The sequence below is a fragment of the Thalassophryne amazonica genome, chromosome 16, assembly GCF_902500255.1.
Source record: "Thalassophryne amazonica chromosome 16, fThaAma1.1, whole genome shotgun sequence".
In the NCBI taxonomy this organism is placed as follows: domain Eukaryota; kingdom Metazoa; phylum Chordata; class Actinopteri; order Batrachoidiformes; family Batrachoididae; genus Thalassophryne; species Thalassophryne amazonica.
The window spans coordinates 23,131,779-23,151,894 of NC_047118.1; the positions used below are offsets into that span (position 1 = coordinate 23,131,779).

A 20,116-nucleotide genomic window follows, 5' to 3' on the forward strand; every position below is an offset into this window, starting at 1 on the left:
AGTTTGCTATGAGTGAATGTATATACAAAATAAAAAGTTAGTTGCATTTGTGTTTAATATCATTGGCATCTCTCCCACTATCTATGGCATGACCACTGCATTTTGAGATATTGGCAGTGGTGGGCACAGATAACCAAAAAATTAACTTCGATAACAGATAATCAGATAACTGAAAACGTTATCTTTGATAAAGATAAAATGATAAACCACCCAAAAATGTATCAAAAGTTACAGATAACCAATAAATTCCAGTATTGTCTCTGGTATATTTACAACTCCTAACAAACTGAATTTGAGTTTTAACACCACAATCGCTTCTGGTAGCATCAAAAGCAGCATCAGAATGTCTTTGAACATCTTGCCCCCTGCTGGAAGCTCTTGTTTACTAGATGGCTTCCAACACAGACGCAAGCTGAGCACAGCCACAAAGCCCAACTCTCTACCCAATCACAATGCTCCGGTCAGGCGGAGGTCTTGGAAAATAAAGTCATGCTGACTTATGGTTTGATATATAAATAAAATGAATACTGATAGAATACCTCCATTAATGTCAATTCTGTCATTTGTGCAAAGTTAAAATATAACATATATCTTTTAATGTTGAATAATGCACTAATTCTGAAGTTTTGTAAAAAACACAGACAGATCGCAAAGGATTCTGGGTAAAATGTGCCTCCGCTAAACACTGATTGGTTCAGTCATTCATTATGTAAACCAACATGTTAATGTGATGTGTGTCGTGTGTTGGTGTTTACTAGTGTGGTCCATAAAAATGGTCAAAATTTTTTTTTTCAAAAAACTTCAAGTCTCACCCTCTAAATTTGTTGTACCTAACATAAAACCACATCATGTACAAGTTCATAAAACTCTAATAATTTTTACTGGTAGCACACAGCCCTTAAAGATTTTGCTGGCAATAACTTTGTCATATACGAGTAGAATGGTCATTTCCAGATATTTCCAAATTATTTCTGTCAGTTTAATATTGATATGTCAGGACAGAAATTATGGCAATACATTGGAAAATCAAATCTTTTCATATCCCATAAAATAGTTAACACTAAAACATGAATTGTGAGATGCAGTTCTTCTCGTACATGTATCATGCTCCTACAATACCTACATACTGGGGTAGCGAAGATTTTGTAACAATCAAACATTGTATTTTCATTTTATTGATGAAATACTGTTTCATTATTGATAAATTTAAATAAGTCTATGCTTTATATATTTCCACATATATTTTGATCTAGCTCCAAACAATAATATTCTTTATGCCTTGCAGTACTTAATATTCAAAAATGTATGAATCAGCACAAGAACCAATTATACAGCTGTGTAACATAAGAGAACATCCTTTACATGATAATGATATTTAAGTTGCTTGCATCATGACCAAGACTTGCTGCCGTTTCAGTCAGAATATAGGTGGCACTTCTGTCTGTTGTTTTGGTCCTATCAATGCTGCTGCAAGTCCTGGTGTTACAACAGCTTTAATTTTACTGGCTTTTTGTGGCACTGGCATAACAAATTCTTCATCTGGACTTTCTGTGTTCTCTTCACTCTGGTTGGAGACAGTGTCAGGTAGTGAGACATTAGATGGTCCAGGCTCCTCCAGTTTCTCTTTGTATTTTGCTTCTGCAGCTTTCCTTTTTTCTGCTCTTTGTTCTTTGGCAGTTTGTATTTTATCTATGCCTGCCATGCATCCTCTACCTTTCTCTCGCTGAGCAAGTAGGAACTGTCATCTTCAAACTTTATCATTGTTAGGACATCCTGATGTGCCATGTCAAACAAGTCCTCCAAAGATTCACAAAACACTGTTTCATCTTTCTTCTGCTTGTGTGTATTGCAATTCTTGGTCTTTTCCAATGTTTTCCATTTTCCGAACACCTTTTCTAACTTTGTGATCAGATGCTGCTTTGCCCTCAGTGGGATTCTAGCTCTCTCCCAAAAAGGAATTGCCATGTCTATAGAGGTCACAGCAGCATCATGGACAGTTTTCTTCAAATCAGTGTGTTTGAAGAAAAATACCTTGAGTATTTGCTCATTTGAGGGCAATTTGTTTCCCTTTATTTCAGTCGGTGGAACCAATAAGGTATACAAATGTTCTACTTCTAGTAGCTGACATGTTTTACTGAAGTTTCCAGTTGATGGTTAAGCATGTTAAGTCAGCAAGTGTCTCTTTTTACATTTATCTCATGTTAGATTCACCATCACCAAAGATCTGAAAGAAAAGAAGCTGTGAATTGAAGCAAAATTTTCAGCTTGTAGCCTAAAATAACATTTTTGAAAGTATGTTGTTTGTGAGAAATATTTAAACCCAGGTATAGTTTTAAATTGAATATAAAATTATACTTTAGTTACACTCAGGTGGTTAACTTCTATCCTCTTTATAAGTGATGTGATTAGATACTGGATAATGGATAACCTATTGCATGGGCACTCGGGCAGCGATAATTGATATATTTACAACCTTCAGCTATGATGTGCTACCTCTAAATATTAATGTATGACAAAAATATTTGGCAGGCTTTCTTTTTTCCCAAAGCATCATAAAATGAAGGGGTGAGAGTAATGAATTTCCAACTTTTATTTTTTTGAACCACCCTAGTGTTTACAGATAAATATGCTTTTGTAAAATATTCCATTTTTTTATTTGTAAAAACAGGCATTTTTACGGAGCCCTGTTAAGTATCGTCGTAAAATGTTTGGCATGTGGAGAGAATGTGCGTTCATTTTATGATATTGTGCACACGTTTTATTATATTGTAAAGCGTGCACTCATATTGTCTTGACACATAAATGTTGGCTATTTGCCCTATTGACGTTTTAAATCCCACAAAACTTCGGAGAGGTCACTGCGCTGTGAGATCTCAATAACATTGAGAACTGCATTGAGACACTCTGATCACGCTGCACTTTAACTGCTGCACACAGACAACACCATTAACATTGCAACAAAAACTACTTTTATATTGTGCCTAAAACTCACGTGAATATATTCTCTGGGTTTTTAGACGTTGTTATTGCGTTTATTTTATGTAAACATGCGAGAATCACAGGCTGTCTCTTCATTATTTTCAATGGGAGCTGCTGTGAGCTACACTCTCTTCCTGATCATGTCGTTCTGGGAGAAAGTGAAGTTTGCTCTTTAACGTCTTAATTATTGTTCTTTACAACACTGTTTGTCCTCTTTGTTCCAGACTAATATATATAATAAGTCTGAAATTCGGTTTGTGTTTAGTAAATTCCACACAGATTAAACATAACAGACACAGCTTGCTATAATTGTTTTAGCAAGTTTTCAGGGTATCATGCAGCAGTCTCTTATTAATGTGACAAAAAGCATAAAAAAATTACATTTTTGTAGTATAATATTAATTTACAACTGTCATCGTGTTGACTGCAGCGACTCTCTGGCATGCAAGGGATTATGGGATATGTCAACAGGGCGAATGAACACTACTGGCCAGTAGATGGCAGTAGAAACCTTGAAAACTTGCCAAAACAAAATTCCAGCTAATCCGTGTCTGCTACATTTAAGATGCGTGGAATTTAATAAACGCATACACAATAACAACGTCTATAAACCCAGAGAATATATTCACAAGAGTTTTAGGCACTACAGTTTAATGCTGTTGTCCGTAGAGCCTGATCAGAGTGTTTCAAATGCATTTCTCTCATATCATGAATGTACTGAGATTACCCTACCTATAATGCACTGCTGGGCACAGCATATATCCACACTAAAACCTTAAAAATTAGCGCATTACTTTAAAACTAAAACATATAGTTGATATTTTCACTTTACAAAACTTCAGACATGACATTAATTTAAATAACTTGTCTGAAATTAGTTTGGTTAAAAGTTGAACCATAAGTTAAAAATGTATGCCTCTGGATGACTTGGGTGATACTGCCCACATTTTAGTATGGGGTTAAGAGAAATGAGTTTTTTTGGGGGGGAGCTAGTTCTCCTTTGTCTGTAGAGGATAGAGCATTTTTTTTAAGCAGTTCTTCTCTGTTTTGCAGAGGGTAGAACTACACATGAGCTACAAACATTTAACAGGTAGGTGCTCAACTGATTTTAAGTTTTATAAATATTTGTAGCTGTTCAGCTTTATTTGCCACGTTATCGGTCTAAAAATTATCGGACAAAAATTTATCGCAAGATAATTAGTCCGATAATGGCTTTTAAAGTTATCTAAAAAGATAATCCGATAATGAAAACATTATCTTCCATAATTATCGGTTATTGGATTATCGGAACTGTGCCCACCACTGGATATTGCACACCATGTATGGTGCATGGTCTGAGGGCATGCCCAACTCATTTTTGATGTTTACACATTACATAATGTGAGTGGTACAGGGCACAAAGGGGTTGGATTTGTCCTCTTAAATACTCCTGGCCATGTTTTGGACATAACAGAAAACAGAGCAATCTGAGTGTCATCTGTCAAACCTCTTGAGTGCTGGAGTGCATTATGTACACTGTTATTTAGAAAGTAGACTCAAGTGAGAGGTTTTCTGGTGAGCTAACAGATCTGTGCCACAGTGTATCCAGTGCAGTCTCACGTGTAGATTTTCAAGATGGCATCATGATCTAATTTCATGATGGTATTACAAAATAACGGATCACAAACAGTGTTTTGTGACGCGCCGTGAGGAATTTGGGTTACGCTTATAGGTACAGGTATGGTTATCGTTACAGTTAGGGTCAGGGTTAGACAACCCATCGTGAAAATCTACCACATTTTATGATGGTATCACAATCTAATAGCATGAGGCTGGGTTGGTGTATCAGAGCATGCCAATGGAAAGCAGCCACCAAAGCTCCCTGAGGTGAAGCACTGAAGCATAAAGTGAGATTTTGTATTTTCCACCAGTATTTACTTTTATGTAATTTAATGGTTGTTTCTAATTCAGTGTTGTTGTGGATACAGGTATGTGTTTCAGGACCTTGTTTTTGTTTTGGGGGCATGTAATTACTGCACCATTTTAATACATAAGAATATAATGCGGTTTTTGACGTTAGCCCAGGTTTTTGTCAATTTATGGCAGACCCAGTTTCCACACCACAGCATTACTACAGCCTAGTTTTAGAACTACACATCAACAAACGCACAGTATACAGTTGTACTTGGTATATGAGTGGAGGTGTGCGCCTTAGCACAGTGCTGTGCGTCCGACTGGGTTGCCATGTGTCCAGCTGGGCCACATTGCATCTTGCTGAGCTGCTTTAATCTCCTACTGCTCCCCCAGTGCACAGCTACTGCACACCACTGCACATGAACTCTGAATCAATCAGGACAATGAAATCACTCTGCCCCACAACAGAAAACAACGTGCATTACATGTTAATTTCAGCCTGTAATTTTACACTGGTATCAAAGTGACCCTGCAGCCAAATCCATGTTCAAGCCAAAACAATTTATTTCTAGATACAGTAATGAAATTAAACCCAGAGCCATCTGTAAAATTTATGTAAAAGACATATATTAGCTCCTATCTGCACAGTAAGACCAACTGTTCACTTTTGTGGCTCACAATATGTCACAACCTTACGATAATTTCGAACATTTTCAAAACTTTCACAATGCGTCACAACAGTCTGCAATACAAGTATTACCACAGATTACTCATGATATGTGCCAACTGGGAAAACAATTGTTCTTTTTAGCTTCTATAGTAAACACTGCAATCCAGTACTTTTATTTCCTGGTATGTATGTAATACGGACTCTCTGACTGTGCCTTCTACTTTGTTAAGATTGAGGATAAAAACTTTCCAGAGTTGCAAAAAATGCCGTTGTTGTCTTTGTAATGTTTGTTTGTTGGATTAAGTCTGATCTAACTCATGGATGTATGACTCAAACTAGTTTTACTGGATTGTACGTTGCCTTTTTACTCATGCTATATGAACACGCCTACATGAAAACAGAGCCATTTTTAACCCCGTAGAGCAAAAACTGTCTGATCATAGCTGTGGAAATGTCATACGTGTGTGTGAATGTGTGTGTTTTAGGAGGTGGCACAAGTGTTGCAATCTGAAAAATTGGGTTTTCTCCCTGATGCGGTTCAGAATTCCTAAGAGGACGGAGCTTGTTACTCCCTCAGAATTGTCACGTGTCTTCTGATGGCTTTCCTCACTCGTCTCTGTGCATAGTAACTCATTTTTTTAGGACGTCCTGCTCTGTACAGATGTATCATAATGTACTGCACTCTTTCATCGTAACTCTAGATCTTTGATCATATAACTTATTAGTTACATCATGATGGACTAACACACATCGTCCTGTGTAGCAGCTAGTTGTCCAAAAAGTTCTAGTCCAATGAAAACACCAGACTGGTGGTAAAAAAAAAAAATGAGGTAATCAGTAACGTTCATCCCAAATCTCAGCAATCAGTGCACGTTTCCTGGAGCATGACAGCTCGAATTCAGCGATCACCACTGTTTTCCAAACTTAACTTCCATTTTTCTCTCGGCGACAGAGAGAGCGAGCCATTTCCTGAGCTTAGGTTGATTAAACTTCACAAAATTTCTCTCCACAGCCCACAAAACTGGAGCTGGACTTGCACTCCAAAACACAGACATGCACAGTGCACATTTAACATTCAACTGCTTGGCCTTGTCATTGCTTGTGTAGAAATAGTGCCTGAGTTCTGTGCTCACATTTTGCAGGGTGACGCTAACTGAAAACAGATGTGTAAATTCAAAAAGCAGACCTTCAGCTCTCTGAGAGAGCCCATAGGAGCCCAAAACTGACTGGATTATTGCCTCTGAGGAAAGACGAGGGAAATCACGGGTAGGGGTGGTGGGATGGGGGGTGGAAACACCATGTGCTCCATGTCAGAATAAGGAATTAAAATGTAGGTGCAAAATAAATAAATAAGTATACTCAACAAAAATATAAACGCAACACTTTTGGTTTTGCTCCCATTTTGTATGAGATGAACTCAAAGATCTAAAACTTTTTCCACATACACAATATCACCATTTCCCTCAAATATTGTTCACAAACTAGTCTAAATCTGTGATAGTGAGCACTTCTCCTTTGCTGAGATAATCCATCCCACCTCACAGGTGTGCCATAACAAGATGCTGATTAGACACCATGATTAGTGCACAGGTGTGCCTTAGACTGTCCACAATAAAAGGCCACTCTGAAAGGTGCAGTTTTGTTTTATTGGGGGGGGGGGGGGGGGGGATACCAGTCAGTATCTGGTGTGACCACCATTTGCCTCATGCAGTGCAACACATCTCCTTCGCATAGACTTGATCAGGTTGTCAATTGTGGCCTATGGAATGTTGGTCCACTCCTCTTCAATTGTGTATGTGGAAAACATTTTAGATCTTTGAGTTCATCTCATACAAAATAGGAGCAAAACCAAATGTGTTGCGTTTATATTTTTGTTGAGTATAAGTTAATTAATTAAAAAAATTTAAGAGGTCTTGTCTGTTTTTATTTACCTTTCACATACGGTTGGAATTTCATGTTAAACATCCTCAGAGTCAAACAATTTTGTTTTTCATGTAAGCCCCCCCCCCCCCCCAAATTGGGCCTTAAACAGCATGTCTTAGACTTCCAGGACATATGTCACAAAAGTTCATATCTCAGAACCTGGATCACTCACACGATCATTAATATCTCTGTTTGGGACTCCAGAAAGAGCGGTCGCATCTCTTCATCTCTCCTCTCCTCCTGTGTTTCTGTCCCCACCCCCCATCCCTTCCTCCGCACTTGCCACTTCTTCCCCCTCGGGAGGCCGCGCGGCACAGCTACAGCAGGTCCAACCCCCCCAAGCTCGGCAGCGCGGCATGGCTGCTGCGGCCACCCAAACTCACACTGCCTCAATTCGGATGACAGACTATTTCAAAGTTTAGCGTACATTAACAATCAAATGTATATGTGCGGTTGTTTTAATTCTGATGTGTGCCATTATTACGCTAAACTAGTAATAATTGTGGATTCATTGCTGTATTTTTGTCTGAGGTAATTGGGTGTGAAGATAATTTTGTTGCACTTGTTGTAATGACAATAATTAATCAATTAATTAATTCATTCATGTTCTTAACATTGTTATGTTGTTTTATTTCCTATTTTCTGTTTTTTTTTTTTCAGCTTTGTAAAACTGTGTAAAACCTTGTAACTCTTAGAATGGCCTAAGCAGTGGGTCACCCTTCTGAGTCTGGTCTGTTTGAGGTTTCTTCCTCAACATCATCACAGGGAGTGTTTTCTTACCACTGTTGCTCTGGGGGTTGGTAAGGTTAGACCTTATTTGTGTGAAGCGCCTTGAGGCAGCTTTATTGTGATTTGGCACTATATAAACAAAACTAAATAAATTGAAATTGAATACCTGCACATAAAACTCTACCAAAGTAGGTGTAATGTTTACTTATATAATGTATAACGGATAACTATAATATTCTTATATTGTGATTCAGTGCATTGATTCCTTCAGCCATTGTTTCAGTGTTTGTATCGTAGTTTGTTTAATCAATATTCAGTAGTAATTCTGTAGTTGTTCCCTTTTATATATTTTTCTGTTGTCAAATAACACTATGTAACACAATTTTTGTTCCTGGCTTCTAAGTGTTATATTTCAACTGTTTATGTCTAAAGTCTATGGAAAAATGACTACATTCAGCACAAACTTTGATTTTTTTTTTTTAACGTTCTAGAAAGTTCTAAAAGTTTCTTGAAATTTCTAGATAATTCTGGAAACTTCTAGAAAATTCTGGACAGTTCTATCAGTTAAAGAATATTCTTGAAGACTACTCAGTAGTAGTGAAGGTGAATCGAGAATATTCTTGAAAAGACAAATTTCAAAATATCATTGTCCTGATCACAGAAGCAAAGTTTCTGTGGAATAACAGCTGTTTTCTATTTATTTAAGGCATAACAGGTTAGGAAAACACACTGTGTACCCAGGAACAAAACAAAAATAAAAATTTGTTACATAGTGTAATTGATTTAGAGTAAAATATAAGTTTTGTGTTTCACAAATACACTGAAAAACTGACTTGTTGGATTGGATTTCCATCTAATAAATATATGTGGTCCTAACTAAATTAAATTAAATGATCTTGAATGGATGTGCTTTATGTGAGTTGGGGCTACATATATTTATTAGATGGAAATCCTGCACATATTTGAATTGAGTTGATCCAATGAGTAATTTTTTGACTGTATTAACTTACTATTATACTATAATTAATTTATTATTACAAAATAATGCTTTAATTTTATATTTTCTTTAATTGTATTGTTACAAACACGATTATATTAATTGTCATAATTGCAATAATTACAACAATAACAGGCATGAATGCCATTGCAGCCACTGTGTAATTAACCTTGAATAAACAGCTATTATAATAACCTGCTGTTATACTCACAATCGTTAATATTATTACAATACTGGGCAAAATTGAACAGGATACGTAACTACCGCTTTGATCATTATTACCACTATTGTTGTTCATTCATTTTGGATTACACCAATCAAGAGTCACGGGGCTGGAACCTATACCAGCAGACCTAAGGCATGAGGTGGGGTACCCCCTTGACAGGACGCCGGTCTATCCCAGGGCCACATATAGACAAACATACTTGGTAATTCTCACACGCACACCTATGGTTCATTCAGAGATACCAAGTGGAAGTGGAAGGAAACCTGAGCACTCAGAGGGAAGACACACAAACATGGGAAAACATGCAAACTCCACACAGAAAGGACCAGGCGGGAAACAATCCCACAACCTTCTCGCTGTAAGGCAACAGTGCTAACCACTTATCATTCTTAAAAGTAGTCGAACTTTTGTCACAATCATTAAAATTCTGCCACCATTGTACTTCAGAAGTGTTAGTTTAACACTACAGGGTTTATATGACAGTCACAAGTTCAGTGATCATTTTAACTCTGAGGAAGTTAAATAAATTCTGTGTTGGTCTGAAAAGGGTGCAAGAGCTACAAGATGTAACTCTGATGGGACTCATTCTTTATCCCCTTCAGTGGAGGACATGCTCACCTTTTTCGCAGCTTTTGATGGCGATCTCCGGGTGGGCTTGGGCACTTGGCTGCTCAGTACACCAGGCTGCTTGGACACCGAGCCGTTCTCTCTTTTCTTGCGAGGTGACGACTGAGTGGAAGATGGGACTGGGGAGGGGGAAGGCACAGGAGACGAGGAGGGAAGAGGCCCGGTCACACAAATGGCCATCTCCTTGGTTGCCGTGAGGCGCAGACTGCGGAGCATTTCATCCGTCTCCCGATCCACCACCAGCAACGAGGTCTCATGATCCACAGCCTTGATTCGCTGCACCACCTGAGGATGGAGAAATGTGTGTATACAGACACCCTTCAAATTATCAGGTCTAATCATAAGAACTTTCATCTGGAATATATTTGGATGCTGTTTTTTGGAAGTACAGGTTAGCCTCATTAACTCGCAGGACACGCTTGAGGGACTACGTCTCTTGGCTGACTTGGGAACGCCTCTGGGTTCTCCCGGAGGAGCTGAGGGAGGTGTGTGTGGATCGGGAGGTCTGGGCGGCTTTGCTTGAGCTGCTGCCCCTGAGACCCGACTCCGGATCAAGTGGAAGAAAATGGATGGATGGATGGATGGATGGATGGATGTGTAAGTTGCAATTCGGCTTTACCCAAGCTCGAGTTGAGGATCCCAAGAATTTAGACTACCATATAAAAGTCAATTTTGATTTTACCATTTTTAGGAGGGGCAGGCAAGAGTATAAATTTAAGCCCACCACAGGTGTGAGGGGCAGGCACGTGCCTCAGGCGCAAGACGTGTGTGTATAAATTTCAGCCCAATCTGAACCGGCGGGAAGGATCTAAAATGGAAGTTCACATCCAGACCCGTAAACGAAAAACTTTGAATTGTACAGAATCATCTGCACTGACAAAGCCTTCATCACTTAAGCGCAGCAGCCCGAGGAGGAAAAATAAGATCTTGCGAGGGTTGGGCGCGTGCTTCGGTGCGAGGGACAGGAGCATGTATACATTCTAAACCGTAAAATCAGTCTTTCATTGTCATAGTGTTCACATCGTCTCGAGCAAGTTGTACAAAGATTTTAAAGCAAGCAAGCAAGTTGTGTTTGTTAAAGCAAGCAAGAGCGTAAGTGGCCATTATGTCCAGTCGCGGGAAGGATGTAAAGAGGAAAGTCACATCCAGATCCGTTACTGAAAAACTTTGATTTGTCCAGAATTGTCCACACTGATGAAGCCCTCATTGCTGGAGTGCAACAGCCCAAGGAGGAAGAAGAAGTGGTGTCCTGCACACCAGCATGGACTCCCAAAATTTCCTGTATATTTGTTTTGTAAATTGTGTTGGTAGCATGGCCCAAGCAGAGGGTTTCCCCTTTGAGTCTGGTCTGCTTGAGGTTTCTTCCTCAAATTATCAGAGGGAGTTTTTCCTTACCGCTGTCGCCTATGTGCTTGCTCTGAGAGTTGGTAAGGTTAGACCTTACTTGTGTGTTGCACCTTGAGGCAACTTTGTTGTGATTTGGCACTATATAAAATGATAGAAGATCCTGAACCCACTCCAGATGAAGAAATCATAACCATCCAGGAAGGAGTCATCTACACCGAGAAGATGGTGAAACTGTGCAGCCGTCTGGGCTACGAGGCCAAGAAGATCCAGATGCAAGTTCATCTTCGTGACCTGAAGAGAGAACTGGAGGAACGTCTGTTACAAACCTAAGATCTACACTTTCTTCAACAACTAATGTAGGCTTCAAATGGTCGAAACTACTGAAATACAGCAAGGTAAGCTGATTTAAATTTTTTGTGGTCAACCTTATTAACTTGCAGTTTCAGATAACTCCTGGTCTGATTTTGTGGACCCCAACTCTGGCGAGTTAATGAGGCTCACCTGTAGTAATGACTTTTGCCCAAAATTAATTAAACTTATTGTTCTGTAGGTCTTCAGTAGACTCAGAGGTTTTAGAGAGAAAACAGCTGCACTGTGCTCTCCTGCTATCGACATTGTTAAAACAGTTTTACTGCTTTCAAACAACAATTTATGATCTTTTTTCTCTGCCCTTTTCTAAACACCCCCCACACTTCTCCCTCTCCATTCTCCTCCTCTTTGCCTCCTGACAATCACATCTGTCCAGCGTAAGGTCTCTGTGGATGCTGTCTCTGACCTCCCTCCAAATCCTGAGGAGGCAGGCACACCCACATCTTCAAGTGTTATTTTAACACTCTCTGGGTTAAATGTTTTACACTTTTGGAGTTGTTTCTCAGAATTGATCAAATAAGTGTTGATTCAAAACTCTACAAGGGCAAATTAACTCTTTGAAGGTATCACTTTAACTCCATCTATGAGCTGAGTGACAAAAGAGAAAAAATTCTTATGACACTGGATGCAAATTTTCTTTTTCTAACACCTTGTGAAGAGAGAGAGAGTTGCGGGTTGGAACCAAACTAGTGATGTGTACACACTTCGTTTTGCTGTGTTAAATGACGACAGCCGTAAATGCATATAGTCCCATTAAAAACAGTGTTAAATCACCTCTATCACTTTGTAAATTAACTCTCAGCCTAATAGAGTCACATTTATATTTCATTACAATATTTTATTTAACACCGTTTAGGATGGGACCATGTGCACATGTTGCACTTCAATGAACATGATAACGTTTACTCTAAACAATGCCAAAATAAATACATTGTGCATTCACACAACATTATCAAAGTCTCTGCACAGTAAATTTTGCAGAGTAAAATTTACTCTGCCGGGAAAACATTTGGTCCCAGTCTAAACAGAGTAAAATACACTCAATTATAGATTGAAATCAGCTCTAACATCTTATCAAATCACATTTTTCAACTCCAATAAAAGTCATCCACAGCATGATAGAGTTGATTTTATACTGTGACAGAATTGATTTAGCACTGTGATAGAGTATATTTAACTCTATTTGGACTGGGACCAAATGTTATCCCAGCAGAGTAAATTTTGCAAAGTAAAATTTACTCTGTGTGGTGTTGAAAATAAGCTTTCATATGTCATAAAGTAACACTGTTTGTGTCAGAAAGTTAACACTATTAAAAGTTAAAGCTACATTGTGTAGATTTTATTTATTTATTTTTAGAAGAAATTGAATATAGCACTGCCAATCAATATGTATATCATATATGTATATCATAAGGAGAGGTGATGGTCTAGTGGTTCAGGCTTGGTTTTGAGACCAGAAGATCATCGGTTCAAATCCCAGCCTGAAATCCCAGCTGGAAAATCACTAAGGGCCCTTGGGCAAGGTCTTTAATCCCCTGTTGCTCCTGGTGTGTAATGGGCAGAGACCCTCACATTGGGGTGAATGTGAGGCATTATTGTAAAGCGCTTTGAGAGCCTGATGCAGATGGAAAAGCGCCATATAAATGCAGTACATTTACCATTTATCATCCTGCTGTATGCTGTGTGAGCAGTAAATCAAGTTGATCAACATTAATAGATTTAATTCACATGATGATCTATTTTTGCACAATGGAAAGAAAATCTATTGTCTGAACCTGCTCTCACTGTTTGACACTTGGGACATGCAGACTTGGAAATAAAACAAAAATGCAGAGAAAGGTGGATGGATTCTCTCAATGCTCTCAGGCAGCACATCATAGAAGGTGCAGAGAAGATTTTGTTCTTGTTGTTAATAATAATAATAGGCTGCTTGGACACTCATTCCCCCCATGAGTTAAATTTGCAGTGATGCTTTGGAACAAACTGACAGTGCTGAAGCGATAACAGGCTGTCTGTCCTCTTGCCAGGGCAAATGTCCAAAACAGTGCATGTGAGGTGAAATGATGAATCATGGGATGCAGGACTGAGGGATGTGCTGAGTACATCATTTTATTTATGCTTTTTAAAAGAATGGAACAGACAGTTGGGATGACTGAACACTGATGCTGCGTGGGTGCTGCTGAGCGTCCTGATTCTCACACAGATCCACGGAGCATCTTTCCTCCCGGATGCAGAGTTTTTACGCAGATCTACTTGCCTGGTAATGTGTCTCTTTCTCCACGTTGACCCCGTTGACCTCCACCACACGGTCGTCAGCACGCAGCCCCGACGCTTCTGCGGGGGAGTGGGGCTCCACTTTGCGGATGTATTGTCCACTCTTTCCTTTCTCGCCGTGTAGGTGAAATCCATACCCGTTCTCCACTTTCGTCATGAGACAAAGACGCGGTTTCAACTCGCTGCTCATTTCCTCCTGACGTTTCAAACCTGCCGTTTGCAGTTCAGTGGTAAAAATAAAAACAATAACAAAACGCACCGATGGAGAGACTCAGAAGAAAGTGCGCACGGTTAAACTTCCACGCGTGGAAAACATACCTGCCTGCTCTTTTCTCCAAGAATGAAATAAAACAAAAATAACACTTAAAAAGGTGCAGAGGAACCTTGTCCAGATGGTATTCCGCTTCTGAGAAATAAAGCCAAAAAGACAAACTTTAATAAGAAAAGTCCGCCGATCACGTTTGGCGTTCAGCCGAGGTGCGCACGGATGGCGTCTCCAAAACAGATCAGTCGTAACGCGCAGTCTTCAAAGCTTCCAACAGCGAATATACAGCTGGAGTCCAAGTGGAACAGACTCCTACCTCCACCACAACATTTACTCACTACAACTGGACGCACAGGGACACACCGTTCAACGCACCAGTTGCGCGCTGTGCGCAATAGCACCACCTCTCTCCAGCCCAGCAACTTCAGCTACTGAGCTCAAAGCAAGGGCACACGGGTTTAAAAGTAGACAACGCCGCCCCCAAGTGGAACAAAAATAACACAAACACAATCATACAATAATTAGAGCAAATTTAACTTCATACTCCCAGGTTCTGTCTTTGTCCAGTTTCTGACACACGTGACATACGCATGACCATCAACACAGAACTGCCCTTAAAGGGTTTGTTTTCTTAAAGCTTAAGGTCATTTGGGTCAAAGCTCCCTTTTTCTCCCCCATTCCAATGTCCAGGAAACTTAGCACACATATGTTGATGCATTCTGGAATTACCCAAGTGAGATCAAAGATCAGTCTTGGTATTAATGTCATTCGGTTCAAGAGTCAAAATTTAAGTTTTTCATTCTGACTTGCAACAAACTGGATATACATTAAGGTGGGTTCTGGAATTATCCAGTAAGGTCAAATTCACTGGGGACAATGTTATGCAAATGGTAAATGGACTACATTTATATAGCACTTTTCCATCTGCATCAGACGCTCAAAGTGCTTTACAATTATGCCTCACATTCACCAATGTCAGGGTGCTGCCATACAAGGTGCTCACTACACTCAAGGTGCTCACTACACACCGGGAGCAATAGGGGATTAAAGACCTTGCCCAAGGGCCCTTAGTGATTTTCCAGTCAGGCGGGGATTTGAACCAAGGATCTTCTGGTCTCAAGCCCAACACCTTAACCACTAGACCATAACCCCCCCCGTGTCATCCGTGTCATCCTCCTCCTCCATGTCTGCCTATTTGCTTGTTGGCCAGTTTCTCAAAGGGTCTTTGCTGGATTCTACCAAACGGGGTACGTCAGTGAAGGTTAGACTTCCTGTAAGGATTTAATTTTAGCAAGGGTCATGGCCAAAGAATTAAGTTTTTAATCCATTTTGTACTAACTGTGCTGCAACGTAACTCACTCACTCATCTTCAACTGCTTATCCTTGACTGGGTTGTACAATGTAACTGCATTCCAGAAGTGTCAAAGTCAACCCTAGGTCAATAATTTGGTTGAAGATCAATGCCATTGGGGTCAAATGTCAGAAATCTGAACACAACACGTTAACCTCACCTAAAAAAGAGAAAAAGTTCAAAGTATACCTAATGTGTCCATCTGCTAAAGTATATGAATTGTGATGATAGTAATTAGTTTTTCTCCAGTGCCTGCCATTTGTGGACAGAATAGAAAAATCATATCAGATTTGGAAATCTCAAGATCTGACACGTCGTTATATCCCACAGTCTTTGATCGTTCAGAATCCACATCTTTGTACAGTGACATCTTCACTAACCAAAGATGGACTGGATGTGTATACACTTACATTCACAAGTCAACTCTCAGAGTAGGAGCTGGTGCTGCACTTCAACACATCCACAACACCATGGAACTGTCTTGGGTCCTCGATTGCAACCATCCAAGCAGAAAACTGTTCCATTGCCACCACCTCTAAAAGAACTATCTGCTGCAGTCAGGTGAAGTGTGAGTGTCCCCTTGTTCTTCTCCAGCCACTGGGGTCCTCAACATTCATAGGCACCTATGCCCTGGATCATGCACAGTGAAATGTGCCAGATGGGCAAAAGGACAAAGGTGATGCTCCCTCACAACGCAAGTAACACTCCTCATCTTAGTCTCCCCCAAGTAACCACTCGTTTAATACAAAATCAAAGCAGTGGTTCTCAATGATCCACCGAAGAGACCATGTAGCAAAGACAACCAGTCATCGCTACATTCATTAGAAACACTCAATACTGCTCAATCCATGACATGTATATTATTATACAGGCAACAGCGGCTTTAGTGACCACCAGGATCCTGCAATGTACCTATTAGAACCCAAAATTTCAGCAGTGAATATGCAATAGTTTTTTGACCTGCTCAGTTGTTCCATTGATTCTCTGCATTCCCTGGTAAACACAAAAGATAAAAGCAAAATATTGCAAGTACTCAATCAAATTATAGGTTAGCAATGTAACCTGGTGTTGTTGTGCAGTCTCGTCACATCTCGCATCGCCATCATAATGCACAAATAAGCAACAGTGACCTCCAGTGGAGCAGTTAGGAACAAGGCTCCAGAAGCAATTAGATAGGCATGTTTGTTTTTATTTTATGATGTATGTTAAAAAATGCCAACATGGTCAAAAATAGGAGGTTGACTGGTCCTCACCAGTACCTATCGGAACCTAAAATAATTTTACATGTTTAAGATTTTACAGAAAGGAGTGCCCTACAACATGTGATAAAACAGCCCAATGAATCTCAGGAGTGGACTTCCCAGGACATTAATCACACCAGGGTCACCAGGAGGGCATGCAGCATCATAAGGAGCAGCACGCAGCTGCATCATGCAGATGATACAGACGTGTGAACTCAAGGACAACAAGACTGACACAGCTTCTTTCCACAAGTCATCAGACTTCTGAACGCACACTCCACCTTCCCAATAATTTAAACTGCTGAACTTCAGTTAACTCCCATACATTCCAAAGCACAATATTTACATAACCATACATGCTGAAGTGCAATATTATCATAACCATACATTCTGAAGTGCAATATTATAGAACCATACATGCCAAAGTGCAATATTTGTATAACCATACATTCTGAAGTGTAATATTTACATAACCATACATTATGAAGTGTAATATTTACATAACCATACATGCCGAAGTGTAATATTTACATAGCTATACATGCCGAAGTGCAATATTTGCATAACCATACATTCTGAAGTGCAATATTGACATAACCATACATTCTGAAGTGTAATATTTATAGAACCATACATGCCAAAGTGCAATATTTACATAACCATACATTCTGAAGTGCAATATTTACATAAGCATACCTTCTGAAGTGTAATATTTACATAACCATACATTATGAAGTGTAATTTTTACGTAGCTATACATGCCGAAGTGCAATATTTGCATAACCATACATTCTGAAGTGCAATATTTACATAACCATACATGCCGAAGTACAATATTTATAAAACCATACATGCCAAAGTGCAATATTTACATAACCATTCATTCTGAAGTGCAATATTTATAGAACCATACATGCCAAAGTGCAATATTTACATAACCATACATTCTGAAGTGAAATATTTGTATAACCATACATTCTGAAATGTAATATTTACATAACCATACATTATGAAGTGTAATATTTACATAGCTATACATGCCGAAGTGCAATATTTGCATAGCCATACATTCTGAAGTGCAATATTTACATAACCATACATTCTGAAGTGTAATATTTATAGAACCATACATGCCAAAGTGCAATATTTACATAACCATATATTCCGAAGTTCAATATTTGCATAACCATGCATTACAAAGTTAAATATTGATACAACCCTGAATTCTGAATTACAATATTTATATAACCACACATTATAAAGTGCATATTCATATAACCATACATTACGAAGTGCAATATTTATATGTATACCCGTGTGCGGTGCATATGTACAATGCATTTTAAGACATCTATGTTATGCAAAGTATTGATGATTTCTTTAACTTTTATTTTTATCTTGCTGCTAAGTGGGCATATATATATATATATATATATTAATAGTAGTATGTCATGGAGGATCAGCACAGTCTGAATTTCATTGTATGGTCTCACACTATGTTTTCACTATGTATATGACAATAAAGACTTTCATATAGTGAAATAAAAATACAGTTGTTTTGTTGAACTTACACTTTATAACTTTTATAGCCAGTGTTTTTTTTTTTTTTTTTTTTTTTTACAAATCAGGGGATCATGTTTTAAATTGTGGATTAAAAATTCAGTGTGTATATAGATGGGATGGTGATTTATTTATGCAATGCTGGTAGCTGCACTTACATTGTCAGTGCTTCATAAACACCCCAAACTGTCACAGTAAATCTTTGCTGTTAGTGAACCATATCATAGACTCAACTAAAATTTAGTCAGAAGTTTTTAAGCTTGTAAATACCAGCAATTTGATATTTCAGGTAAGAAATGTACAATTTTTCAAATCACATTGGTAATTTTTTGGGATGGACTGCAGGTGTCAGTGGTGCCTCAGTTAATGCAGTGCTTTCTTTCACCTCAGTTTAACTTTATTTCTTCCTGGAGAGCTATGCACATACACATATGATGTATACACATTTCACAGATTAACCATTTTGTCTTTTATCTCACTTTATACAGCACATTCTTCCCTTACAGAAAAAAGCAAACAGCAAATCCCAGTTTATTACCAGTCTGCTGTTCTTGCAGAGCAGACAGCTCAGTGTGCTAAGAAGTCGGATTACCAATGTGCACAACTGGGTTCGATTCACAGTCACACTACCTGAGTCTTGAGGTGGCTGATCTCATCATTTTCACCCTGCTACTAAGAAATTGCCCACTACTCGCTTCACAAATAAAACAATCTGCACTGTATTTTAATTTTATTTAACATTGTAGCCTGGCATCAAATTAACTGAGCTGCCCAGTCCACATTTAATCAGAAATTATTTGTTTCTAGAGACACTGACAAAAGAGGAACAAAGCCATCTATAAAAATAAAATAGACCTATGGTTTATGCACTAATCTCTGTGATGCTTTTGCCAGAGCAATGTGTAGAACTGTGCACCTTCTGCACAGAGCAGCTGTGTTCCTCAGTAAAATGGCTCTGCTCCAAAACAGAAAACAATCTGCATTGCATTTTATTCTCAGTTGTTATTTGTAACATGGCATAAATGACTGAGCAATCAAATCCTCATTCAAGCAGAAACTATTTATTTTAAGATGTACGAACAAAATAAAAAATAAAGCATCTTTAAAATTAACATAAAAGGCACATATTACCACAAATTACATCCAATTATTAATCTTTTCATATTACGATGTGCCCCAACATCACAAACTTTTTAAAACATGTTTTTCAAACCCTTCCTGATTGGTCACTATGTCCTACAGTGTTAATATTACCACAGATTTCATGTTTTTATGCACCACTAGGGTATTGAGCTGTTCTTTAAAGGGAGGTGATGGTCTAGTGGTCAAGCGTTGGCCTTGAGACCAGAGAACCCTTGGTTCAAATCCCAGCCTGACCAGAAAATCACTAAGGGCCCTTGGGTGAGGTCCTTAATCCCCTAGTTGCTCCCGGTGTGTAGTGAGCACCTTGTATGGCAGCATCCTGACATCAGGGTGAATGTGAGGCATTATTGTAAAGGGCTTTGAGCGTCTGATGGAGATGGAAAAGCACTGTATAAATACAGTCCATTTACCATTTTTTTGTTTTTGCTTCAAAAAAGTATGCAATTGGGTGTCCAAAATCAGCAACGTCAGATCAGCTTAAGTGTTATGACAAGGAATAGCAACATTACAAAGTGGTAAATG

The 20,116-nt window shown here is 38.8% G+C and overlaps 1 protein-coding gene and 1 long non-coding RNA gene across 5 annotated transcripts in view; both read right to left on the bottom strand.

The window, feature by feature from the left end:
- LOC117528329 (Na(+)/H(+) exchange regulatory cofactor NHE-RF2) overlaps positions 1-14,670 on the bottom strand; it is a 108,167-nt gene extending 93,497 nt beyond the window's left edge. For 2 of the 4 annotated variants that reach the window (XM_034190962.1, XM_034190958.1), the window contains exons 1-2: positions 14,018-14,670; positions 10,036-10,329 (exon numbers count right to left, since the gene is read on the bottom strand). In XM_034190962.1, coding sequence (XP_034046853.1) covers positions 10,036-10,329; positions 14,018-14,224 — 501 coding nt within the window. In that variant the 5' untranslated portion in view covers positions 14,225-14,670. The remainder of the gene's footprint in view (positions 1-10,035; positions 10,330-14,017) is intronic. The other 2 variants (XM_034190959.1, XM_034190960.1) reach the window with 2 other exon arrangements.
- LOC117528339 overlaps positions 1-20,116 on the bottom strand; it is a 639,388-nt gene that overhangs the window by 195,645 nt on the left and 423,627 nt on the right. The gene's annotated exons all lie outside the window — the stretch shown is intronic.